Source organism: Chaetodon auriga, chromosome 20 (assembly GCF_051107435.1).
Source record: "Chaetodon auriga isolate fChaAug3 chromosome 20, fChaAug3.hap1, whole genome shotgun sequence".
Lineage (NCBI taxonomy): Eukaryota > Metazoa > Chordata > Actinopteri > Chaetodontiformes > Chaetodontidae > Chaetodon > Chaetodon auriga.
In genome coordinates this window covers 955,792-982,842 of record NC_135093.1, presented here as the reverse complement: position 1 = coordinate 982,842, position 27,051 = coordinate 955,792, and the positions used below count along the sequence as shown (strand labels likewise).

Here is a 27,051-nt window from a genome sequence, read left to right as displayed (position 1 = left end):
TGAGGTGGAGCTCATTTTAACTCAAACTAATGATTCTTTTCATTCTGGATCGATCAGCTGATCATTTCCTCCATCAATCGATCGATCGTTTGCTTTGGAAACATTGTGAAAATAGTCAGAAATGTGGTCACAATGAGCCCAAAGTGACGCCTTCACCATGTTTGTTTGGTCCAACCAACAGTCCAAAGCTCCACAGTCAGCACAGTACTTGAGTAAATGTACTTAGTTACATTCCACCACTGGTCGTGTTGCTACTTTTACAACAGTGACATCAATAATTATCACTCTCTCCCAGCCTCCACCTCCAGTACACACAGGTGAATACACACACAGGTGAACACACACACAGAGTTAAAGATGAAGCAGAAGCAGGTAAGAAGTGGTGATCGGCTGAAGCCAACAATGAAGGCTTTAAAAGCATCACAGTGAATGGAGGCTGTTTCATACTCTCAGTGACTGTGGCTCTGAACGTCACTCAGGCCTCGTGCTCAGCCGCCATGGTTGTGGGATGAGCTCGTTCTGTTCAGTGTCTAACAGTGGACGTGACTGAGGGCTCAGACCTGAGCGCCTCTGACTGTGAGGAGGGGCACTCTCTGAATCCAGGTGAACCTCGGAGGACTGGGACTGCAGGCCTGATGGTTCAGATCCTGGACGTTCACAGCAACAGCCCAGTCCAGCCTCATTCATTGATACATCCACCCATCCTCTGTCACCTGCACACACCTGTGTCCTGCCCCAGCAGCTCCTCATTAAACTCCACACCTTCTCCTGTGTCTGCTGGCCCACTTTAGGACAAAGACTGGGAGACCATTTCAGTCTCACTCCACCAGCAAAGTCTGGGTAGCATTTGATGCAAGAACAAAGATTAAATGAAATGTGTTGATCAGACTCGTTTGCAGCCGTCGGCGCTACGTGCTCGTGGTTTGTACGGTGCTGTGAAAACCAGGCGTTCATTTCTGAGCAAAGTGCCAAAGACGGAGCATCACAAATATCACACATTGTAGTTACATTGAGTGAAAATACATCAGGTTGGACTGTGAGTAGCTAGCATGCGTGCGGCGCGAACAGCGGCGGTGTTACGGCGCAGAGAAAGCGGCCTTTTACAAATAAACGGGACGTTGTGAGACTCAAGGAAACATTTTCAAAACAAAACAATATTTTTGGATAATGAAGTTTCGTGCTATGAACTTTCGTCCACATTTCCGCTGTACGGGCATTTGCTCAGACTGACGGCTGCGGGAGCCAATAGAAAGCCTCAAATGGAAGTATCGACCAATAGAAACGTGGGGGGTGGTTGTTATCAAGTCGTAAACGGTTAGTAACAGGACAAGCAGGTAAGTAAGATTTTGTCTTGTTATTCTCTCAAAATTAAAGAACGGCACGCTTCTCGGGAAAAATCACTCAGTTGGTTTAACGTTCGGGTGTACGATTTGAGAAGGTTAGATTTTTTTAGCACACTTTTCTGCCAAACGTGCAAAAAACGGTAGTCATTGAGAAGTCAGTGTGGGATCGGGAAGCAAACAAGCTAGCGAGCATTAGCTTAGCCTGCTAGCTACGTTGGCTGCTATTGGCCAGCCTCTCGGCGTTAGCTCGCTACGTCGGTGCACCTCAGTCTCAAACATTAGCTGGGCTAACATTAGCTTCTCAACTAGCGTTGAGAGAAAGTACTGTTAATTGTGCCATAAAAATCACTGGCAGTGCATTCCTTGACACGATGGTCAACAAAGAAACCCCCCTTCACAACTTACTTTTAAATTTCCAGGCTCACTGTTAAAATTAGCCAACATCTGAAACTTTTTCATTATAAATTTGCAATGATAACGTTCATGTGGTTAACAGGAGCCAGCTAGCGCTAGCTTGAACGTAGAGATCCTTGAGAGTCTCGCCGCTGCCAGGAAAGACATCAGAAGACAGCTGACAACTTTACTCAGTGAGTGTGCTTCAGTGCCGAGCTGTTCGAAGAGGACTCGTCTCACGTTTGTCTGTTCTGCCTTTTTGTCTTTAGGAGTCATGTTATTTCCATCCGTGGTGACTGGAATCATGGCCCCTTGGATTACTGAATGGAGTATGACAACAATGGATTTAAAGGTATTCCTGAATATTAATTATTATTTTTTTTTTAGATTTTATTATTGAGTGTTTTCTGGCGGAGTCTGGGGGTGATGCTCTTCATCAGTCCTCACCTGCGGTCAGAGGCTCTGAGTGGTGGGTAAAACAGACATGAGGCTGTGGATACTTGAGGCAGACATGAGCTGTCTTTTTCGGCTCAAACCAATAGGAGTAGCTGCCCTCTTCACCTGGGCAGGAGCCAGGTGAGGTGCAGCTTATTCGGATGCCCGCTCGTCCCAGAGGAGGTATTTCAGACAACAGGCGTGTCCGACTGGGAGGAGACAGACAACATGCCGGATGGATTACAGTGTGGGAACGCCTGTGAGGAGTGCCCGGGAGGAGCGCGAGGATGTGGCTTTGGAGCTGGAAGTTTTGGCAACTTTGCGTAGCCTGTTGCTATCGTGACCCGGAGCAGGCTGAGAAGACGGCTGTACGGATGGATGTTTTCACCAGCTCCCCGTGTAGCAGACGAGGATAAATGCAGCGCCTTGGATGATTTACTGGATAACAGCTGTTCCATCCTGACTGTTATAATCTGCCTCCTGAGACTTTTATTTAGATAGAAATTTGATCTAATTTTCATAACAGGCGGATAGACCGTTTCTCAGTCACACACACACACAAACACTGATAATTACTTTTTATTATGCATGTCTACTCTGGTAGTCTGATAATGCACAGAGGCCATTCAGGACACGTAGGAAATAAGTGATATGCATTCATTTGCATCACTTAACAGTAAAACTGATATACAACAAATCCAAGCATTGTCTGATCAGAGACACTGAAACCTGGACATTCACACTGATTATGTAACCCATTTCCGCTGTTTACTTGGCGTAAATTAATGATGCATAACTTCATAAAGAGTTATGTGGTTATTACTCATCAAAGGATCTGACATTATAAACATAAGTATTTCCTGGGAAAATGTTCCAGTGAACAGGAAGTGATAAACAGCCATGAAAAACAACAAATAGGTAAATGGAAATGAAAATGTACTCACCAAAAAAAAGAACAGATGAGATATCAGTACTGTACACACTGAAGTGATCTTTGTGAAGAGAAGCACAAAGCATTTAATGCACCAATAACTTATCTGCATGGATAGTTTTGATTAAAGACAAAACAAAACATCCCGTGAGTTCAGGCACGCTAATGCTTAACGCTGAACAGTGTAATGCTTTGAACACATGAGAGATCTATAAATTACTCAGTGTAATATAACATATGTCCCACCAGCATCTGTATTATATTAACATGCTAATGAGCAATGAGCACATAGAGACATCAAAGAACAGAGGAAGCTCCTCAGAAGTCAGTGTCACAGGTAAAACTGGACGCTGTAACACCACAGACTGATATTCTCAAACTAAATCGACTGAATTCTCAGTCTTGATTCAGAGCTACACACTTTTAAATATTAAGGAATTTGTTTTCTTATCAGGCAATGCATACAAGTGTGCACAATAGCTAACTGCTAATACAAGGCCTCAAACACACAGGAGCACACTGCCAAGGGGGTCGCTGGACGACCTTTAACACGAGCTTTGATCCTCTTTTGTTAAATTATAAACGGGTTTCTTAGAACGAAAAACACAAGCACCCACCATGTAAAACAACACCAGGCCTGGTGAATGTTTTATGTAACTGAGGGCGCAGTCTGGTGCTGTGTTATGAAATGTTATTGTGTTATATATGATCTTAATCCGCTACAACACAGCCAGCTGTGGCCTCACATGTCTGACACAGGCTCAACAAAACTAGTGTTGAAGGCCGGAGTGTTAAACTGCATTATGTTGGTGTGTTTGCTTGTGTGGTCGCCCCTCTAGTCCAGTGGTCAGTGCAGGTGCGGTGGGTTTTGTTGTTGTCGCAGCTGTTTGGTGGATTATATTCGGGCTCAGGTGGAGAGGAGCGCCCCCGCGTGGCCGCTGGCTGCACCTGCACACAGGCTGCTGGATGGTGGGCGATCCGGTTCCTGTAAAAGTGACACGGGAGCCAGTCGGCCTCGACTCGGCCCAGTTTTCTGCTGTAAGGCCGAGTAGAAACGGGTGGCTTAAGGAGCCTATCCCAGCTCTTAAACTGGCATAATTTAGCTATTTAACGGAGGAAGTCAAACCATTATTTTATTACCAGTTACGGGTTATTGTCGGTGTGAACGGTTGGTTTTGTGCACAGGTGATTTATGTGGATAAAAACAGGTGGTTAAACGCAGGCGGACTTGAACATAAAGGGGGAATAATGTCCGTGTGGTGTCAACCAGCGGAGGTAATATTTCCAGTTAAACACCTCCATCAGTCCGAGGCAGATAAGTGACACTGCGCGCTGTTTTGAAGACAATGCCCTCCTGTGGTGTCTTCTTTTGAGCTTTTATGTCGTTTCTTATCTGCCCTTTACTCTAGTGGCGACTATGAGAAATGTCTCCCGCCTACCAGCAGGCAATACACACACGCACATGCGCGCGCGCGCACACACACATACACACACACAGCCCTTCTATGTTTGTCAGACTCAAATCCGAGGGAGAGGAGCTAGCCGCCATTTTCTAAGCGTCTCTCCCTAAAACGAGAGAAAAAGGCTCGCGACAAACTGCCCTCTGGATTACCTTTCGCTCTCTGAGAATTGGAATTTTTGGTCAAGGATTGCGGTGAAATCGCCTACATTTGAAGTAATTCGGGGTAGAAAGGAGTGTTTCACGGCCTTGTCTTATATTCGCTGTAGCGGCGGCGAGGCGAGCTAGCAGGCGAGCAAGGTGTAGATCGTTGATTCGCCCATTGCCTGAATCCGGAACGAACCCGAGCGGCTCCGAGATCTGGGCCTTTTGGGCAATCTGGTTGCATTTCTGGATTAATTAATGGCAGAGTGATCGAATCCGGGCGCGTTTTTGTGCTAGCACCCTTGGTTTTTTCCACCAAAACTGCAGGGGATTGTTGCCGAAATTCCCTCGGATAGTGCAACCTCGTCACGTGGTAGGTTCCTCCTTTTTCTTTGTTAGCGAGCTAGCTAGACTGGCAGGGTCTACTCCCAACTTCTCAGCTTTTGACATATGTGCATTAACGTTACCTACTGCTCCATTACACAACATATACTGTACTCAAGCAAGGCAAAGGACGGCCACCTCAGATTTACAATAACAGGCTGCCTGTGTTCATTTCCTTAGTCTAATTGCAATGCACACCGTGTCTCCGCTGTGCAATGGGTCTTAAAGCCTTGTTTAAAATAAGTTGTGATGCATAACGAGCGAAACTGTCCGTTATTATGGACGAATACGGCCCTCTGTGATGTTTCATGACCTGTATTTAACTCTGACGTTAATGCACGTGTTATCATGGCTTTTAACGTATAACACACATTACTTGGGGCGTTATTGACTTAAACTGGGACTGAGGCGAGCGGAGGTTACGTAGTTAGCGACTAAAATGTTTACTTGTCTAACGAGGTTTGCGTAAAGCTCGGTGGGTTTCACCAAAAGCAGATGCCGCTAAGTTGTGCTGCTGTGAGAAAAGCGACAAAACGGTGGATAATGTGATGAGGGCAGGCAGCGTTTCACTGCGGTCCGCTTGTGAGAGCAGCTTTCCAGCAGGTTGTGTTTCTTACATCAGCAGCTTTCGGGGCTAACGTTAGCCAGAAGCGAGGCGCAGTCATTTGCACGCAGTGTGTTCGCTGACGGTTTATGGAGATATTATCTTCTCCCTCTTGGAGTCCGGTTGATGTGATGATCGCTTGGTGGTTTTTACTGGCGCGGATCGGTGACACAAAAACACTGGAGCTCTGTGGTTTTCCGCGGAAGCTGCTGGGAATGATAAACTAACGTTATTACACTCGGAGGCAACGGGCAGCCAGCCTTCCTTTAACATTTCAGATGTTTTTGTAAACACCAGGAAGACATTTTGGTGATTACGTTATGGTTGGCTAACGTTGGATGTGGACATTTTTGTCGCATCTCTAGCGAAACAGTTCGTGTAGAACCCGGTGTTATAATGCATAATGAATCCGAGTTGTACGTTTACTGACGTTATTTAAACCCTCGTAACGTGAAGAAGTTGTGTGTGTTTGGGGCGGAATGGGCGGTTTTAGGTAGATGAATTGCATTGCATAATCTGCTTCGGAAATACCAACATGGCGTAGTGCGCGCTGACTAGAAACTGCGGTGAAATACTGAGCCCCCATTCATCTGACCCTGCAGACGATCCGCGGAGATGCAGCTCGCTTTTATCCCGTGTTTCATTTGAAGGGAGCCTCTTTAAAATGTGATCCGAACAAACAGGCAGTCTGTGTGTGTGTTCGGCTCGTTCAGAGCTGAACAGGACTTCACCTTAATCTCGTCATTGTCTTTGGCTTGAGATATTTGAGATCATCTTGCTGGCAGTAATATGTGGGAAATTGGGAGGGTTTAATAGGTTCAGTTGAAACTGACACAGGAACACAGTCAGGATGACATCATGTGCTTTGGACTAATGCTGGGGCCTAAATCCACCTACTTACACTGCCTGTGTGCAACCCTGCTGCACACTGACTTACCAGGGCACATGTAGGGCAGTGGGGTTTGGACAATTTGCATTAGCTTTTCCAGTTTCTTCCTCCATCTGAATCGAATTCCAAATTCTGTAAAGAGCTGCCTTGTAAGTAAATGACAATGAAGGCTTGTTCACACAAGCACGGCTGTAGTGGGAATTATTTATTGGCCAGGGATGTAGCTCAGATGTCTGCTGCTATTCCATCTATATGTTAGCATCCCATTCACCAAGGTCAGAGCAAGTCATTTTTTTCATATTTATTGAAATCATGGAAGGAAGGAGGCCTCTGCAGACACATGCATTGTTGTGATTACACTGGAATTTAGTGAGAGCTAAGTGAGCTGTCACCGATCATCTAAGATGTTCCTCCGGTTCACCTGGAGTGTGTTTCCTGGCCTGGTCCCTTTTGTATGATCATTTTTAGCAACACTTGCAACCAGTAGGTCAACAAAATGGCAGTGAGTCACCAGTTAATTTCATTAGGCCTTTAATTAGATTAGTTGTAGATATTGTAGGTTTGGTTTTGACTCAGTATGTCAGACTTGATGTGAATCAGTGATGTTGGTGCATTTTCATTTGTTGTATTTGGTGCCAAATATTTTGGAAATGCTGTTTTCTTTTTGGGTAGTGGTTAGTAATTTTCCACTCACTCTAAAGGCTTACTGTAGTACAAGTACTTCAGTTGTGTTGTATCACATATAGGTACAGCCTGTCTTCATGTTGCTTTTCATTTGAGAAATATTATTTTGTATGAAGAAATGTGTAAAAATATACTGCTGTGTTTAACTTAATTTCTGGTCTTGCTCTTCTTCTGTCTTTACTTTCTCAGGCTGTCCTCAGGTGGGGCAGTAAGCGGGTGGTGTGGAGCAGGCCGCGGTGCCCGTCCCTCTGCACTGCATGGCTGCGATGGCGCCCGCTCTCACCGACGCCCCAGCCGAAGCTCACCACATCCGCTTCAAACTGGCTGCCCCATCCTCAAGTCTCTCACCGGCCAGTGCAGAGAACAACGGTAACGCCAGCAACATCCTTATCCATAGCAGCGGCCCAGCTAAGTGCAAGGCCACCTCCGAAGAGTGCCCTCTTGACTTTTGTGGCGGCGATCAGGAACAGCAGCAGCAGCAGCCCCAAGCCGACTCTGTGGCTCAGGCCTCGGCCCTGGGCAAGCTCCAGCCGCTGGTGGCTTCTTACCTTTGCTCGGATGTGACACCTGTCCCTTCAACTAAGGAGTCAATCAAGCTGCAAGGAGTCCTCATCAAACAGTCTGTGTTGAAAAGCCACAGAATACTGCCCAGCTCCCTGCTCAACGGCGGAGGAGACTTCCTGTTGAGGAAGAGGCAGGCGATAGAACTCTCTGGCGGCCAGTTCAAAAGTCTCATGAGTGGCAGCACCAACGGGGGTGGCCAGCCCATGGCACCTGTCAATGGCCTGGCCAAGAAGCTGGCCACCATGTCTGACCCTGGCTGTGTGGTGGCGGTGAATGGTGACAAGCCTTCTGCCACCGCAGACTCCCAGCCACAGAACTTGGACTCTGAGACCTTGACGGCTACTTTATCAGGGCATATCCCGGTGAAAGGAACCCTTAAACAGAAGCATTCCTCTGGGGTTTCTCAAAATACGGATGGAAAAAACCTTGAACCACCAGTGCTTCAGTCTGCTGCACGTTCTCCCTTTACCCATGACAACCCAAACCCCACTGAACAAGCAAATTTTGAGGAGGCTGATTCACACACGCCTACCAGCCAGCCACAGGGTTCTGATAGGGAGAGACCAGGTAGCAGCCAGCAAGGCTCCCCGTCTTGCACACCTGCACCACAACCTCCTCTATCCTGTAGTTCTTCGGACAGCCTTGACGCTCACGTTAGGGAGCGCACCCTTCTCAACAGCAGCCGCCAAGCTGAGATTGAAAACCGGCTACGGCGCCTGCGCAAACGTCTTCAGGTTGTACAGGCCAAGCAGGTGGAGCGTCACATTCAACAGCAGCTGGATGGCTTCTTGGACTCGGCTCTCAACCGGCTACTGGCTGGTAACCGCAAATCGGAGATGGCGACCCCAACGGCTACATGGAGGACTGGACGCCACTCTTCCTCAAACAACAGAGACAGCCTCAGTCGCTTCCTGAAAAGCAGCGCCATGCCCTTGGAACTGGAGAGGCTGTATCTGAGCGGGTCGGCCAACCTTCATTCAGCAGAAAGCGCCTTTGACTCAGATGTAACAGAAAGCAGCTCTGGAGGAGACTCTGACCTGGAGGAGGAGGAGCTGGCCAGAGTGGACAGAGAGCAGCGGCATGTGAAAATGTAAGTGAAAGTGTTGTCGCCCACTGAGACATCAAGCTTTTTTAGGGCTGTGCGTGATTTTGCAGTACGGGAGAATTCACTGCTGAGGCTCAAGCTGAATGTTGAAAGCAGCAATCATGTGAAAAAACGTTTCACCGTGAATGGGCTTCATTTCCACATGCTCAAGTAACTCGCATTACTCTCACATTTCCATGGTGCATGAAGCTCTTCTTCTGTCCTGTAAAAGTCCCTGTATTTCCAGGCCGAGCAGGTGCTGATGACAATCATAACCGCCTGGTCTGCCTCAGTAGTGCTTGGGTCAAACTCCAGGGGAGGGGTAGAGATACCGTTCGACCAGAGAGCATGTGTAGTCGTGTGGGTGGTACCATCCCGTGGAGAACACGCAGGCTCGAATGGACTCGAAGTAAAAAGCTCTCTCGTCACACAGTGCTTCCTCCTGAGAGGGCCGGGGCTGAAACTGAACGTTCTGTTTATCTGCAGAGCGAACAAGCGAGCGCCCACAGAGCCGCTGAATGTTTTGATTTAAACCGAAACCAGTAAGAAACATAGACTTTGGGGGTGGTGGTGGTTTTGCAGAAGGTGTGGGTTTTATATTTTTACATGCTGCCTGTTGTGATGTCAGGTTTACCTCAGTGGGAGCTTGCAAATGAATTCCATGGGAAGGTCTCATTTCTGTGCCATCAGTGTGTGAAAGGGGAAAAAAATAGAGCAGGTGGGTCAGCAGCGTTAATGGACTTACTGACCTGTGTAGGATTGGGTAGATTATTAACAGCGCAGCAAAGGACACTGATTTTTATTATCCTTTACTGTGTTGACTTTAGACCTTTGACCTAAATATCTTCATAATGCAACAGGAAGCATGTGTGTGTTGCATGCATGATCCAAGAGCAGACATATTGCCTGTAACGTATTCATACTGTGTCTTGTGCCATGTGAGGTCAAAGGAGGTATAAAGGAGGTATTGGAGCTGTTTCTAGCATGTAATTCTCAGGGCGATGGATAGTGAGCTTCATTTATGTGGCCTCACATTGTGAGTGAGAGATGGTGACGAGTCAGTATGAATGTGATGGTTCATGTAAACAAAGATGGCCAACAGGGCAGCAAACGCTGTTCCAACAGTTAACAGAAACGATTCAGACAAATGCAGCTGTCACACACGACTAATGAGCGAACACCATATCCACAGGATATGCAGTACAAGGTCAAGGGGAAGACACAGGTTTGATGCTTTCAGGCAACATCTTTAAAACAGTTTCAGTGAGAACTGAGGAGCCGTCACGTCAACCAAGAGTACTTTAAAATTAGATTCCTCTGTAGTAATCTCAGGTGCTTCTGTACATTATTCCAGGAAGAAGGAGGCGCATGTTTAAAGGCTTTCTTTGCCTTTTGGCAGTCTTCTTTGATGTAATGATGTATGTTACTCTACAGACATTAAATTTCACAATGAGGCAATAAAAACCTTTCAGTTGATAACCAAATAGAACGACTTCCTCATTCACATACAGATCAGTGAATCTGAAAACAACTTGTTTTATTTTGTCATGTAATTTGTTTGTCCTTTAACACCGAGCGTCTCGTGAGAGTCAGATCCAGTCATCAATGATATTACTTGAATTATTGCAGTGATGATTGATATGAGTTGTCTTCTGAAGTGAAAGTAAAACACTTCTTCCTGCCTTCAGGGGTTTTGAAAATGGAGCCCCTTGGGTCTTGAAGGTGCTTTCCACAAATAGTAAATCATCTTTTAATACTGATGAGTGTCTTGAATTGGGCTTCTTTGTTTGTAACAGTGAATGAGATCCATCAGGTCAGCTCCACTGAAGTCATGATAGAATTTAGATTTGAAATAACTTTTTGTCATGAAATTGTGAATCTGGTGATTTGATTTTGATTTTTCTACATTGCATTTTTGTAAAGGCGGACCACATAATTACATCTCATGCATATAAATGCCACACGAAGGAAATGAGGTCAAAGGCTGCATTAATTCGGGGCCAGGAATGGAGGATTGATTTATAGGTGAACGCAGGATTTGGCCCGGCTTCAGCGCAGATGATTGTGTCGTACATTATCAAGCAGTGTTGTGCATTTTTTACATACGCAGAGTGATAGTGTTTCCCTTCCCTCATTGTGTTCACGCTCTGAGTAAAAGGCTAGCGGCTCTGGATCTCTGCTGAGTCCGGGTAGACCAATCATATTCCTTGCAGTGTCTAAACAGCCTTAGTGCTACCGTCATGTAGTTTCATTTTCGTGAGAAAGCCTCTGAAAGACGTGGAAGTATTACTCAGATTCAACGGACGGCATAAGGCAGCAACTTCAGTATAAAGGAATCATGACTCTACCAGCTCATTACAGCCCTCACTGCTTTTTTCCTCTAATTTTGATGAAGCGTCCTCAAACTACCAGGCAAAATTACCAGTCGCAAAAAACTCATGTTTCTCATCTTCTTCGTTCTGGGCCGCAGTGAATCTTCAGCTGGAAACATGACACACGTCGTTCCTGCTTTACCACGAAGACTTCCAGCAGCCAACCATTGTGAGGCTTTTATTGTGAAGCTTCTCGAACATTAGTCACCGCTGTTAACCGCTGCTAAGTCCTCATTGTGTAGAAACAGGTTTCCATAAATGTATGGACGTTTGGGTCGGTGTTAGAAACTGCAGGCTGGAGCTGTGAAAGACACCCAGCATAGCAGATAGTTGTGTTTGTAGTGTCATTGAAAGGCTGCTGTTAACGTAGGTTCATACACTACAACACTGTTTAGCATGTTCGATAACTACATTAACTGTTTCACTGTGACAAGAGTACAGTCCTTGTTTCTTCATGTACCTGTGGATGAAACAGCTGCCAGAGCAGGTGGACCACAGCACACTGGTCTGATTAGATAAAATTCAGATGTAGTTATGGACAACATGTTGGCCCCTTTGGTGTGTAGGTTACTTTAAGTTCGAATGCCACAGTCCATGTGTGGAAGACACAAAAGGAGCCAGTAAGCTTTGAATTCATTTTCTAATTAATCTAGTTGACTATGGAGGAAAAAATCAATGATTAATCAGTAGCTATAATCTTTAGATGCTGACCCTCATAACAGCCTGCTGAAACAAACACTGGGATATTGCCTTCCTGCAGGAGTTGTATGAAGCAGCCCCATGTCATTTTTCACTCATGAGAATAACCCAGATCTGAGCGCACTTGTCAGCTGCTTCAGCCATGTTTTATATGAGCACAGTTCTGTTGACCTGCATCACTTCTAACACAACACAGCAACATATACATTGTGAGCCAAACAGAACGGCTGACAGAGCTACGTTAGCGTGCTGAGACGTTCTCGAACGAGCTGCGTGTGAAAGTTTTTGTATTGCTGCCACAAACACACCTGTCACTTACAGGTTTGCAAATGTTTGCCAAGTGCTGGCACATGTAATCTGAATAATTCTCTGCACCCTGAGTGAAAGCTGCCGTAGAAATGCAACGCTGTCCATCTGTGATACCTTCATAAGCAGCTGTATAATCATCCATCCCACAACAGGTAGAGAACTGGTTCTCAGCTCCCACCCCTGCACAGGAGGAACTGTACCTGACTGTGAACATGTCAGTCCTCCAGCAATAGGGTGTGTGTGTGGCCATTATGCCACATTTTCACACTGACATTTTGTCTCAGTTGCCAATTAATGGCTTACAGCACTACACCAGTCAACACTACAGACAATGTAATGTCTTCTTCAGGCAGCAGCACCTCAATTATTTAACGTCAGCTGAGTTTACAGCAGTGTGGAAAATAACCTATTTGGGCTGCTTGTTTGGATGCATGCACTGCTTACAACTAATCCTGTCATCCCTGTCTATGCTGCAGACGTGGTTTCCCGTATCTTAGAGGATTGGGGGCCCGGCCAACATCTGTTGCCGTGCTTATGCTGCAGGGCCTTTCTGCTCGAGCCAGTGTGTCTATCTGTGAATGTGACGTCCATAATGGCCTCTGCTAGGGTGTGGGTGCTGCTAGCTTCAGAGCTGAAGTCTGCTTTTGTACTCGCTGCAAAACGCCTGAGACAGTTGATGCATTAGAATAAGACAATTCATGGCGAGTCTTTTATTTAGACATGTTACATGGAGCACGGGTTGTTCTGTGTTAAGAAGCGAGTGGGCACAGTTTCTTGTTTCTGAGGCAACAATAATGCTCATCAGGAAATCTCAGATCTTACATAATGGCTCGTAGACAGAACAGTGAGAACGTCTGAAATTTTGTTAACTGACCAGCAACGAAGTGCACCCAGGTCTGCAGGCTGGTGTGTGTCAGATGGTAGGAGCAGGGCTCCATGTTTGTGTGATCTTAATGCAGTGAGGCAGTTAAAATGCCTGTCTGCCTGCTGCCCGTGAACTAGGGTAACTACGGCTGGCTGAGACCGCTGCGTGCCTTTCATGCTTATGGCTCAGCATTACTCTGCAGTCTGAGTCGCTTAGCTATGTTTTTTCCTCTTTTCATTACTGTGTGTGTGTGTGTGTGCGTGAGAGTGTGTACGAGTGTTTATGTATGTATGCGAGTGCCTGTATAGTATAGGTTTCTGTCCCGTTTGACACATCTGGATGTATTTAGCTCGGCCCAAGTTCCTCAACACGAACCCACAGGCGTTACATAACCCCCCTCTTTTATGTAATGACTGCTGCAGTTCTCTGGCTGAATTTGCCCTCTCTCGTTTTTCCTGCCCCACACCCTGTCGGCCTGCCGTTCACAGGCCCGGCTCCCGAGCACTTTCTTCCTGTAGAAGATGACTTTAACCAGCTGTCCTGTGAAACTCCAGCCAGCCGCCCCGGCACATCAGAACAGACCTGAAAAATAAGGCCATTTTCAACCATCATAAATGTTTCAGTGTTTGGATAATTTTCAGCTCTTTTAATGTGCTTTGAAAATCCTTGACTCCAGAGAACAAAGAAATTAAAATGACAGCTGCTGCTTTGATTTCCCTTGTTCTTGTTACCGAGCATGAATGGCAAGCGAACGGTTTGTGAAGCATAATTGCAAAGTGGTTTTATTGTTTCATATGAAAAAGCAGAATATCTGCAGGTCTTTGTTTCCCCCTGCATAACCACATTCCTCTGCTGGGTTTTTGTACAAGGAGTTCACGTTTCTAAATATGAACATGGGTATGATAAAGTGGAAGTTATGGAATCGTTAGTTAGAGCAGATAACAGTCGTGTAAGTCAGGCATGAACTTAGTTAGAGCCGTAATGATCTAATGTTTTCTCCCCCACAGTTGGAGTTAATATCTGTGGTTAGTCTTAATACAGTGGTTGGATTTGCCTCACAGTCGGTGCCACAGAGTGCACCCTTAGCCCAAATTAGAAAACCCAGTGTAGTTTATGTTAGATATGTTTGACGGTCCAATAAATGCATTTAAAATGCAGCCTGCATCACACCTTTGCTGTAATGGCCTTCTATGATGTGTTTTTTTGGACACCCTTACCCACCCTTCCCTGCCACCCTGAGACAAATATGGATATTCAAATCCTGTTTCCATCAACAGCAGCACGTCACAGTTGTGGCACCCATGCAAAGCTTTGCTGAAGAAACAGAATTAATCAAAGTGAGGGAAAGGAACAAATGCAAGCTGCATTTCCAACTCAGACTCCAAACTATATTGTGTTCTTGTGTCCGAGGAGGCAGCTGAGCACAGTGCAGAGATGAGCAGCGAGCATGCAGCGTATATGAGCTGCATGGCTGCATATTTGTGCTGTTCAGAGGCAGTTCAGTTCACTGCCTCCTTTGTGTTCATCAGCATTTATTGAGGTCTGTGCTCACTGTTTTGGCCTAAATTAATTTGTCGGTATTGTGTGTAGGCTGTACGAAAACAATGATTTTCTAAGGTTTTTTAAAATTGACCTTTGAGTTGAATATTCACATGTATTGTGTATTTACGATTTGACTTAAGTTAAGGTTTGATACGATTGTTTACTCTCCAGAACAGAAAGGTCAAAGTTGTATCGTGTGATTTTGGGAGACCTTGATTTGCATGTGCTCCAGGTCAATGTGTGCCAGTAACATAAACAGGAGACTGTACAGCAGCAAACAGGTGATGCTGCAGTCAGGTCCACCTGGTGTGAAGACGTCTCGTAGTCCAGGCTGATGCCTCTTCAGGGTTCCTGTGGGAAATGGTGTGTGTTGACCGTTTGAAACACCCATTTGGAACCGAGCTTTAACTTCCTGGCAGATGTTTGCTTTAGCATATCCACATAATTTTCCCTCTTCATCATGGCATCTGTTTTCTGCACCAGTCAGTTCTTCGGCTTGTAAACGTAACGATGGTCATCATAGACAAACAGTTTAATTTTTGTTTCTTCAGACCAGAGCACATTTCTCCCAAAAGTGAGATTCGTCTCCGTGTGCAGCTGCAAACCATAGCGTGGGGTCTGTGTGGAGGTTTTTTAGCCGCAGCCTGTCAGGTTACGGTGATACAGGACTTGTTGATTTTGAATGATGATACTTCTTCTCCAGCATCGTCACCTGGTTCTTTGCTGTTGTTCTGGGATTCATTTGCACTTTTCACACCGTCTCTGTCAGTTAGCCTTTTGGAAGCTTCTGAAGCCACGTCATCATTATCTGGAAAGTTCCATGCAGGTTGCAGGCACGGTCAGTCTTAGTGTATGTAAACTGAAATTATGATTAAGTGAATTATAAGTTCAATAATCTGTCTGTAAACAATTGTTGGAAAATGACTTGTGTAATGCACAAAGCAGATGTCCTGACCAAGTGGTTAAAAAGGACTTTTAATGACTTCCTCCTTCAGCTCCACTCCTTTCATACAGGTACATGAATACGCTCTGCTGAGCCCAGTGAGGACATGAGCACAAAATGGCAGATTTTGAGAGAATTACATATTATCGAGTGTTCGGCATAATTACATCGCCTCTTACACAAGTGTCAACCAAAATGGAGAGTAAATCTTCTTCCACCAGCCCATTGTGTGTCCATATGGACGGGAAGTAAACCCTGCAGTATTAACACACACACTCGATGGACCATGAGCGAATGAACAAATGCTCTTGATTTGGCTTTTAAATGGTGATATCAGAGTGTGAGTGAGCAGTACCTGAAAGTGTCTCTGAGCGTCTGTAAGAACACGTTCTCTGAGGTGGACACGTGGCGGTCAGCTCTCGGCCCAGAGGCGTCGAGCCGGGCCGCGGTCTGTGAGTGTTTGTGTTGGTTTTGGAGGGACAGTATGGGTCAGGGGTACCCGGCACCATACAACATATGTGCTGCATCCAGAGAAGCACCACAATGGAGAATGTGCTGACAGCCAGAAAACGACGGCTGCAGTGATTGCCGCTGGTGCTTTGTGTGTGGGAGAGCAGGGGGGAGGAAAATATGTCCTGGTTAGAGGGGGGATGGAGCTCCTAGTGTCGGGACGGGAGATTTCTCAATGCTGCTCACTGACCCCTCCTCCTCCTCCTCCGTCACTCTAATGATTAAGGTCATTGGACTTGTAATGGCCTCTGTGTTTATATTTAACTAAACTTCTCTTTTAGCTCTTCCTGCGTCCTTTTCGCTTCAGTCTGCAGTCATAGCTGCCAGCTCTCATCCAGTGGACCCCTGAAAACTGACGAGTTTTTGACTCTGTCTGCAGTTTTTTTTATTTGAATTCAAGTCTAAATCAGTCCTTGTAATATAGCCCAAGGACTGGAGTGGGGATCTGCTGTTCCCCAACGTTGATTTCTGGATCAGGCCTCAGTCGGTCCCTCGTCTCTGGCCTTACTCGCCTTTGTAAGCAGGTCAATGCTGAAACGTCTCTGCAACATATGCCCAGTGTCCTCTGTCACTGACAGGATGAATCTCCTTGAGATCGTTTTCCAGTTCATGTTGAGGGACGTTTCACCCGGCCTATCCTCCATTTGATGGATCGGCCGGCCCCCTACCACACGGTGAACCGTGGCTCACAGGCTCAGGCTAATTTGTGCTGTGGATTGTGTGAAGCACTTTGTGCCACCAGTGTTGTTCTAAGACGTCTCCACGGGGACCCGCGGATGCAAATGAATTGCCAGTGCATTGATCTGATGCACCATGCTTGGGCGTGTTCACGAGCGGTGCGGTGTTGGTGAACGTTCCCCGCCATCACATGTTTGTTTATCTGTGCACATCAGGACTGAGTCTGTAGACGAGCCACAGGAGCTGTAAGGAGCAGGTAACACTGGAGCTGTGTGTGCAGCAGTGTCCTTGATGCTGTATCGCAGCGAACGAGCCGTAGATCACTAAATGTTGTGCCGGAGTAAAAAAGGAATCAAGACGTCTTTCATTGCGCTGATTGGTGGCTGATGTCTGCATCGAAGGCACAATAACTCTCCTTGCGCTCAGCTCCACAATAAGACAGGATGCCTGCTTGGATTATTGGTTATCCCAGTGTCTGCCGCACTGTTCCCTGACCCAGCCCCACCCCCTCCAGCACCCTGTGGCCTGTAGATTGCTTTTAAAGCCCGTCTGTTCCTCCCCAGGCTGCCAGAGCTTCCCAGTCCTCGTTGTCCCTCTTTTGCTCCCCCTTCCTCCCCTCTGTCTCCCCTTCCCACCTCCTCTGCCTCTCCCGGCAGTAGCCTTTTCTGACTTCCTCCATCCTGGTGGAGCTCTGAAAATTGAAAACAGAGACGGGTGTGGGGAGGAGAAAGCGCAGAGGAGTGCAAGGTCTATCTTTGTCTGCCATCTGAGTCATTTTCTCATTGTTCAGCCACGGTCACTGCAGCCTGCGTTTGGGTGAAACGGCGCCCTCTGTGGTCACTGCTGCACAGTGCACGAGCAGACATTTTCCTCTCATGTCTGCCTTTGAAATGCCCATTCTGTGTGTCATACTGGTAAAATGGAGTACTCCGCTCTCAGCTGGCGTTCATTCTCTGCCGTGAAATAAATCCGTGTCATGGAAATTCCCATTTCTATATTTCTCCCACCCTTCAGACGCATGCCTGGCCGTACTGTTTTTGACTGGAGTGTTTTTCCAGGGTGCCTGCAGTTGCCGTGCTGGGAGCTTCGTTCAGTGCTGATTCACTGACCTCTGCAGTCTGACGGGGGAAGTGCTCACAGGCTCACTGAATGTGCTCTAAATGATCAGTTTTGGCGTTTTACTGATATTTCAGTGTGTTTTTGTTTGATGAGCTGCTGATCACAACAGACCAGGCGTTCATCATACGTGCCTGCACACTACTTGAATAATAATTCTATTTGTGAAAATAAAGAAATAAAGCAACTTTAACTAACTGAAATCAGGGCTGCAGCTAACGATTGTTATCAGTATTGATAAATCTGATGGTTATTGTCTCGATTGTTCCAGAGAATAATGAAAAATGTTCTTCCCAGCTTCTGAGTCAAAGGTCTTTACGTCTTCTTGGGTCTTGTTTTGTCTGATCAACAGTATAAAACCCAAATATATTGAGTTTATAAGGATATAAAGCAGAAGAGCAGAAAGTCTTCACACCCGAGAAGCTGAAAAGAGTTTTTTTGTCAAAAAATGATTTTATTACTGAAATAGTTTATTAATTGGTGCAGGCTCATTTAAAGCGCATAAATCACTACATTTGTGTGTTTTTGTTTTTTGTTGGGGGGGGGGGGGGGGGTAAATGATGGATAAGCGTCTTGTCGTCCGTTCACCTTAAAGTGACCACTCGCTCTCTTTTTTGTTGAATCCCAGATGGAAGCGGGCAGAGAGCCGCTACACCGTGGAGAGAGCTGCTATCATCAGCCACTGGAACTGGCTCCAGGCCCACATCTCAGACCTGGAGTACCGCATCCGGCAGCAGACCGACATCTACAGACAGATCCGCGCCAGCAAGGTCAGTCGCTCACTGTGTGTCGGACAGTGTCTTTTGGTTTGTGCTGAATTAGAGAATGTGATTAAGCTTAGACTCTGATGTGTCGCCTTGTGTGCGACAAAGCACAGAGCTGTTCCATCAGTTGGTCACTTAAATATGATCGTCATGCTTCGGGGTGGAGGTGTAACACTCGGGTCTTGATTCTGTAGGGCTCAGTAGAGTTGGGAGGTGTTGCCCCCAGCGCAGTGTCTGCAGGTGGGACAGAAATGAAGACAGAGCCTGTAAATACTCAGGTAAGCAGAGTGAACGGCGGCGGAGGGTGGCCTTCCTGCACAGATGTGCTTTGGCCATATTCTGTCTCTCTGGGCTGAACCGAATGACTTTGTGACGTGTGTGGCCTCTAAGCGGACTCGTCAATGATTACCCATTCAGTTTGAGGCGTTTGGACATGTGTCTCTCTTAGTGAGTGTTCAGTGTTTTATGCTGCAGCATCGTCAGGAAGTCTCACCAGGATCTTGTGGTGTTTTTTTTTTTCTGATTGCTGAAACATCATGACTGAATGACTGTCTGCTTTTATCGAGTCATACATTGTGGAAATGAAAGAAGTGCGAGGCCGTTCAGGGCCAGAGAAGCACTTTCTAAGGCATTCACACTTAATGTGCAATAAAGAATGAGCCTCAGAAACTTGGCGTAGCTGTAATTTAGGTCATGTGTCTTCAACAAAGGCTCAGCAAAAAAAACAACACTAAATCTTTAAGCTTCAAACGTTTTCATAAAAACATCCACATGCCGTTTGAATAACATGTTGGTTCATTCGAGTTAACCTGCATCTAACTGAGGAACGTTAATAACACTGGTCTGAAGAGAAATGAGAGAAACCAGTTTTCAGTGTCAATGTTTGAGGTTCATAACTAAACCAGCTGTTATTCAGCACTCGGTCTGACACGGGATGGTGTGTCGGCAGGTGAATGTTTGTCCTCGTGTTGGCTGATAATCAGTGACAGTCAGGTTGTTGGTTCTTGTCAAGGGCCTCTTGCAAATGAAATGTTAAATGTTGACAGGAAATTGTTTTTTTATCTGTCTCTCTGGTCTGAAGTGAATCAGACAGGAGAGCTTTTGTGTAATAACCTCCTTCAACATTCATTTCCAGATAATTGCCAAATAATTTATCACAGGATCTCTGTCTCCATGGATGTGTTCCTATTGTTTGTACAAATGTAAAACCAGTTAGACCAGCACAGCTGCAGGAGTGGCCTCTTGTCCTGGTGGTTTGGACGGCTGTGTTTCCATTCGTTAATCTTAATGGTATGATTTTGTGTCTTTGCTGTGTGCTTTAAAACGAATATGATCTGCTCTCACAGCGACATTGTTCAATAAATGTTGAGGAAGAGTAAAAAAATCCTGTGTGGGACTAGACCTCCAAACTGAGGGCAGGACCTGTGCTAGCTTCAGTCTGAAACCATGGCTGTGTGTGTGTGTGAAAGCTGGTGAAGGAGGAGGCCATGCGTCCCAGTGACGGTGCAGAGGAGGTCTTTAGTTTTGGGGGGAGCCCACAACGATTCAGGACCAGGACGGTTCAGTTAGTCTGTTATGCAGTTTCCTCAAACATCTCAAGTGTCGCTCAGCCGGCGTTAGCGTGCCAGTTAGCATGAGGTGTAATCTTACTGGTTTGGTCTTATCTGTCAATGCAGGATGCCGCTTCAGAACGGCTGGAGCACACAGGCACCGCCCACATCGCCAACACAGAGGCCGGCCCTTTGAAAGGTCAAAACGCACAACCCGTGAATGGCGTCCTCAGCAGGTACGGCTGGTGATGGTTCAGCAGGTCTGACACGGGGGGGGGGGGGGGGGGCTCTGGATCATGATGGAGTTTAGCCATTTGTCATTATGAGCTGTTGATTTCAGCTGCAACCATTAGCTGCTTCTTTGTTTAGTGGATCCAAGTAAAATTACAGCTATTTTGATAATTAATCATTTCAGTCATTTTTCCAGCAAAGCAGAATATTTCCTCATTTCACCGTCTGTGGATGTAAAGCTCTTCTTTTTTCACATGTGAAGGAACTGAACTTCTCTGTTTGACACTGTTGGTTGAATAAAATAACAGAATGTTTAGGCTTGCTGCTGCATCTCATCACATCCCATAATATTATTTGACCTTGGACCATCAGTGTCTGTTTCACCTTTAGTTTTAACTACAGTATTTGGACGCTCATCAACGTAAACTTGAGATTACACGTGTCCCTGATGTCCTGACTGAGCTCGAGAGGAGTGTGTGTTTGATTTGAAGGTGTTAAGTGTGTGACGTGTGCTGGTTGTCCTGTGATAGGATGGCAGAGAGCGCAGACGCCAAGCACCAGCAGCCGTTGGCCTACGACAGCACGTGTGTGGCTGCGCGCACGCGACCGCTCGTCAGCTGTCGACGGCGGCGGCTCATTCAGCCCAATGCGGTTCCCAACCTGAACGGCAAGGTGAGTCTCTCCGTCTGTTTACCACATGCTCACATTTCTGGGCGGCATCACATCATCAAGGCGCCGCAGCACGTCCGTCGACTGAGAGGGTGTTTGTGTAAACGGGCGTGACGCTGAGAGGACGTGCGGCGAGGACGTCGAAGGCTTTGACTTTTATTCCTCGACAACATGGTCTGTGTCTCAGGCTGCACTCATTGATTCGTTCCCTGGTTTAACCTAGTAGCAGAGTAAACAAGACATGGATGACTTGTTATGAAAAATTGGGGCAAACAACCAAGAAGAGGGATCGCCCATGTGACGACTCACAAGTTTAAGTTCAGGGAAAAACCGGCGGCTGGTTGTTGATGGTGTGGAGCTCTGCACACTGGACGCTCACATCGCTCATAAAGAGCCTCTTCTGCGTTAGCGGAGCAGTTAATCTGTTAGACTGTCAGTTTAGATTTTCAGGACAGCGCTGAAGTTTAATCTGCCTTCAATGTTTATTCTGGTTTTTATGTTTTTCTGCATTTCAGAGCCAAGTAGAGCTCCTATTATTAGAGTCCTCAGAGAGGCCAACGACGGCAGTCAGAGCAAAGCTGACGGACAAACACGCTGCACTTCCTGTGGCTGCTTCAGAATAAAAGTCACCTTGTGTGTCACCTGTTAAATGCTTTTAATGTGAAGCTGCAGCAGCAGGAAGTGTTCGGTTTGCGTCTGCAGTAACTTAAATCAGCCTGACACTCAGTTCATAATACTGCAGATGTATAAATATTGCAGTACTTCCATCAGTGGGCTCAGTCACACAGTGTTTATTTAGATGGAAACCTTCCAGATGATAACTTGAATGTGTAGAATCATGAATATGCACAGCTGAGCTTTACATGGTTTACAACCCCCCTTTTTTGAACCCCCCAGGCTCAGAGAAGCAGCTGTATCCAGTGTAACTGCAGGGTTAACCCCAGCTGTGTGATGTGTGGTGGCTGGCCCACCCCCAGAGAGGACCCTCAGTTTGAGCTGCCCACCCTGGAGCGCCTGTCAAGGCTGGATCTTGGCGTCCACCCCATCCTCTCCTTCCCTGACGGTCAGTTGTGGACTCCTCGCTCAGTTTATGCAGTCATTTCCTACTTCACGTCCAGAGGGGAAGACAAACAGGGAGTGGCTGTAGAGGGACTTCTTGCCAGGAAGTTCTGAGGGAACATTTTCAGAGATTTAGACAATCTTTTCTATCTGTAAACGGTGTCGTGTTCTCGGAGCCTGGCTGCTTTCTGCACTCAGTCATGACGTGTCCTTTCTGCTTTCACAGTCTGTTTCTCCTGCACGTCTTCATGTCGTGTGAGATTATTAGGAACGTGTTTTGTGTGATCTCACGTACAGAACACGAGCTGCGTTCCACTGATACATAATTGAGACAAAGTTGTATTTACAACCACGAGACAACAGTGGACTTGGCTGGTGCAGCGGATTGCCCACGGCTCAGGATAAATCTTGCATGTCATCGTGAATCGCTAATGTTGATCTACAGATGGCCAATCTGGAGTCTCCAGCCTCACGCTTCACTCTGGGCTGCATGCAGAAATCTCCCGATTTAGACGTAACCCTCTTGTGTTTACCTCTCCCGCAGACGTTTGTATAGGCTTACGTCTGCAGCAGGTGATGAAGAGCCAGTGGCAGACCAAGTCGCTGGAGAGGAGCAAACCGCTGAAGAAGCTCTCCCTCAAACACAAGCTGTCCTCGTCCAAAGAGAAGCACAAGTTCACAAACTCACTGATGGCAGTCAGTAAGTGTGCACGCACGCACGCACGCACACACACACACACACACACACACACACTCTCTCACTCTCTCACTCTGAAGCTTCAGGTCGTCTGACGTCTTCTGGAGTGCAATGAGCTGAATATTCAACCGGCTCCATATTGAAAGCATAACAAATAAACAAATAAATTATCAGGAACTAATAAGAGACAGAATATGTCGTCACGACGTTGCGAAATAAGCCCATAAACTCTAAAGTCATTATTATGAAATGTGATTTCATCCTGCGTCTTTCCACAGTAGCAGAGTTTATTGCAGGTGGTTTTCATTTCACCATGTTTGTCCCAGTAACCGTCCTCATGTCACAACGCCACAAACGCAGCGACGTGATTGGCTGCTGTTGCCCGGCCCTGCTCCTATCAGCCTGTGATCTTACACGTCTGCGGCAGCTCTGAGTCTTCTGTTTCTCAGGGTTGAGAGTCTCATGAATTGGGGGCCTTGCAGACACCCAGTGGATGTCGAGCAGCGTGTTAAACTCCTCACTGTGTCATAATAAGAATAATAATGATGATAATAATAATAATAATGATGTGCGCTGTTCGCTGCGTTGCAGGACTGAGCCACTATAAGAACCGTGCTGAGAAGCCGAGGGTGGCGGACAGCAGCGGTGGCGGCGGCGGCGGTGGCGGCGCTGTTCTGAACGCAGCCCGGCTCGAGGGCCAGGCCGTGTGTAAGACGGAGCGGCTGCAGACCCTCTCCACCCCGCTAGGGCCCTACGACAAGAACTTCAGCCGGAAGAGGTTAAGAGAGCACTCGCTGGACAGGACTGACTGTGAGTGTGACGGACGCCGGCCGCACGCCGCTGCTGTGAATGCGCTGGTTTTAATGTGTGCGGTGAATCAAAGTCGTCTCTGTGTGTCTTTCTCCTGCAGCCTCCCCCAAACTCTTCCTGGACTCGAGCCCCTGCCCCAGCCTGGCCAACATGCACTCGTCCCTCCACAGCCCCCTCACGCGCCAGCTGTCCACGTCCTCAGAGAACTCCACCCCGCTGGGCGCGAGCAGCCAGAGCGTCCCGAGCACACCTGTAAGGAAACGCTTTGTCTGCTCCTTTATCTGATGATCAGCTGCAGCTTCAGCAGTGCTGCCCCCTACCTGTCACTGACTGAAGCACCTGTTCACGGCTCCCAGTTCACGTCCTGTGGAAATCTAATGTTTTTAAACGTTTTCAAGGCCGCCCTGTCCAATCCTCACATGTTCACGTGTTGCTTCGTCCTCCAGCAGCAGCCCATCAAGAGGAGGCGAGGCGAAAGCTCCTTCGACATCAACAACATCGTGATCCCCATGTCTGTGGCGGCCACCACCCGGGTGGAGAAGCTGCAGTACAAAGAGATCCTCACACCCAGGTGAGCAAACACCTGCGCGCTGTTTGTCCTGTGAGCCGTCCATCAGCTCGTCTGCGGTGTGTTTATATCCTGTTTGTGTGAAGCTCGCCGTGGTTTCCTCTGCTCACCTTTGTGTTTGTGTTTGTGCAGTTGGCGAAGTGTGGACGTCTTCTCTCAGCCTATAACTGAAGAGGAAGACGAACGGGAGGTCAGTGTCTCTGTCTCTGTCAGGGGGGGGGGTTATTCTGCTTCCACATCCTCCACCCTTAAACAGCTCGTGTGGACGCGTTCACGGTCATGATGAGCTCCGCTCTCAGCGAGTGAACAGTGACACCTGGTGGACAAACAGCTCAAGGACGTCTCTTCACAGTGGAGGCTGGAAAGTCCTCGTCCACGCTGGACCTTCAGTGCATGAGCTTTACTTTCAATCCAGCTGTCATTTTTTCTGCTCCAGGTGCAGTTCAGTGATTGGTTAACGATATTATGACTGTGACGTCAGCTGGGAAGCACCGACACAACGTGTGATAGAATTTCATGTGCAGTGACTGATGATATGTTGGTGTGAACGTCTTTCATTCTTTGAGCACATGTCGAGGGTCCTGATGGTGTTGTGTGTCTGCAGGTGGAGGACCTGACGGACGCAGCCTTCACCCAGCTCCACCAGCCCTACGAGGACCAGGAGCGGTCCCGCTGGACCTGGATGGCTCTGGCCCCGGCGAAGAGGAGGGGCAGCAGGTCACCGCCGGCACCTCATGCACGCTATGACACGCTCGTGTCGGCTGTAGGCTGCGGGTGTGAACTGTGGTCTGTGTCGTCCCACAGGTCGTACAAGTCCGTGGACGGGCGGACCACGCCGCTGCTGTGCGGGACCAACCCTCCCACCCCCCAGCCCGCGTCCCCCGACCCGGGCCACTGCCCCATGCTGCACGACTACAGCCACGTGCCGTCGCCCATGAGTCCGGCCAGCCCCGACACCACCTCCAACCCCCACACGCCGTGCTCCAGGGACTCCCACCGGCTGCTGTCCAGCGAGGACACGCGGTGCTCCACGCCGGACTTCACCTTTGAAGAGCGGGTACGTACCTCCCGCCCTCGCCTGTGTGTTAGTCATCCATGTACAGGAAGTGTCTCACCAACCGTGTCTGGTGTCTGTAGACGGTGGCGCCCTGGGAACGCCGCAGCTTCCCCTTGCCGGAAGACCCGGCCCCGGAGCCCGAGGCCGAGAGCGACCACCACATCAGGCCCAGAATGCGCAGCATCTCAGGTTGCCGAGCGACGGCCTACGGACGGCTCGATTCGGACGACGCCGAGCCGCCCTGCGACGAGGACGGCGGCCCCAAACACAAGGCCTCCACCCACCGATGAATGACTGACAGGCAGAGGTCCCCCGCCCCCCCACAGCTCCTCTCTGGCATTAACAAGCAGAACCTCAACGCAGAATAAGATTTAATGGGTTCCTGTTGTTTGATATTCAAACATCAGTCTAATACTTTCACAGTTTTTAGTGAACATTATGGAGATAGAAGCCTTTCCCTACACTTGTTTTTGTCACAGGAAAAAAAGGATAAATGTAAAAAAAAAGTATAAAACAACACGTTACAAAAAATGTTTTCTGTAGTAGGCTAAACAATGTACATGGGGGCTTAGTGGTGTTTCATATGTCGCGTGTACACTCGTAGCGCACTATGTAGCGGACTCCTCAAATATGGCCAAAGGGTGTTTTCTATTGACTAGTTTGCTTGTAATTCCCATGTACATTTTTAGTGGAGTGACAAATAACAAAACAAGAAAAAACACCCTCCTCTTCCTCCTCCTCATCCTCCTCCTCATCCAAATAAACAGGTACATTTGAGATGTGGTCCCCTCTCGTCCCTCTAGAGGTCGCCTGAAATCACCAGAGCACTTCTCCGACTGCCAAGTCTTCTTCTTCTTCTTCTTCTGTTGGCTTTCTGTTGTCATTCCTGACGTTTCCTCGTCTGTTCGGCCTCTCAGTCATCGTGTTCTTTGATAGTAAATCATTCCTTCACAGTCTCTTTGGAGAGTGTCCAGCTCCCGTCTCTCCCCTCCGTTCTGTTTAAAGGGGGGGACACGCAGAGGCCCGGGGGGTCTTTTGAGCACTTGCCCTGCAGGAGGCGCTGCTGCATGCTGACAAACATGCTCCCGTTAGTTCGACCAGGACGGCACTCAGTAGTTTCCACTTCTATAAGATCGACGGACGGCAGGTGTGGGGACGGTCGTACACCTGCCGCTGTCACCCCTCCCCTCTCTCGTACAGTCGTTGCTGTATTAGAACAGTTCAATTGTGGCAAAATAAAGACGTAACACAGTGGCCCCCTCCTCTTTCTTCTGGTTCGGCTCGACAGCTTTTCTCTTGCAGACCTTTCTAATGTAGCAGCTCTCCGTCAGACGCCGCCCGAGCTCAGGTTTCATCTGAAGGGAAGGTTTTCTGCCGTGTCGCCCTCTCGTGGCTCAGATCTACACTTCCTCTGTTTCTGCCGCCCCACTATGTCATGACCGCACTCTGCCCCCCCACCCCCTCCCCCCAGTAACTAATTGCTATGCAAAAAAATCTATGGTTTTCATTTTCCACCTTTTTATGCCACAGCCATTCAGTCACTGTTTTTCTTTTGTAGTTAAGCGAGATGTCAATGTACCTGTTCGATTGTTGCAGCAGTTAATCTAATCAAAAGCAGAATTGTTTTTTCTTTTTGTAAATAGTACCATTAAAACATTTATGTTTAACTTGGCGTCGTTGTCCTGGCCTCGAGTCCTT

The 27,051-nt window shown here is 47.5% G+C and overlaps 1 protein-coding gene across 5 annotated transcripts; it reads left to right on the top strand.

The window, feature by feature from the left end:
• The first annotated feature begins 1,296 nt into the window (after window positions 1-1,296).
• LOC143338809 (KAT8 regulatory NSL complex subunit 1-like) lies at window positions 1,297-27,025 on the top strand. 5 transcript variants are annotated; one of them, XM_076759510.1, is made up of 16 exons: window positions 1,297-1,334; window positions 2,006-2,088; window positions 7,456-8,920; window positions 18,577-18,718; window positions 18,907-18,990; window positions 20,389-20,498; window positions 21,024-21,165; window positions 22,060-22,225; window positions 22,766-22,921; window positions 23,510-23,728; window positions 23,829-23,980; window positions 24,175-24,299; window positions 24,429-24,486; window positions 24,901-25,013; window positions 25,101-25,353; window positions 25,434-27,025. In XM_076759510.1, the coding sequence occupies exons 3-16, from the start codon at window positions 7,524-7,526 to the stop codon at window positions 25,641-25,643; spliced, it is 3,327 nt and encodes a 1,108-aa protein (XP_076615625.1). In that variant the 5' UTR covers window positions 1,297-1,334; window positions 2,006-2,088; window positions 7,456-7,523; the 3' UTR covers window positions 25,644-27,025. The 5 variants fall into 5 exon arrangements, with proteins under 5 accessions (XP_076615625.1, XP_076615624.1, XP_076615622.1 ...); XM_076759509.1 differs by lacking the exons at window positions 1,297-1,334; window positions 2,006-2,088 and adding an exon at window positions 4,614-5,078 and having other exon boundaries at window positions 24,178-24,299; XM_076759507.1 differs by lacking the exons at window positions 1,297-1,334; window positions 2,006-2,088 and adding an exon at window positions 4,614-5,078.
• The last annotated feature ends 26 nt before the right edge of the window (window positions 27,026-27,051 follow it).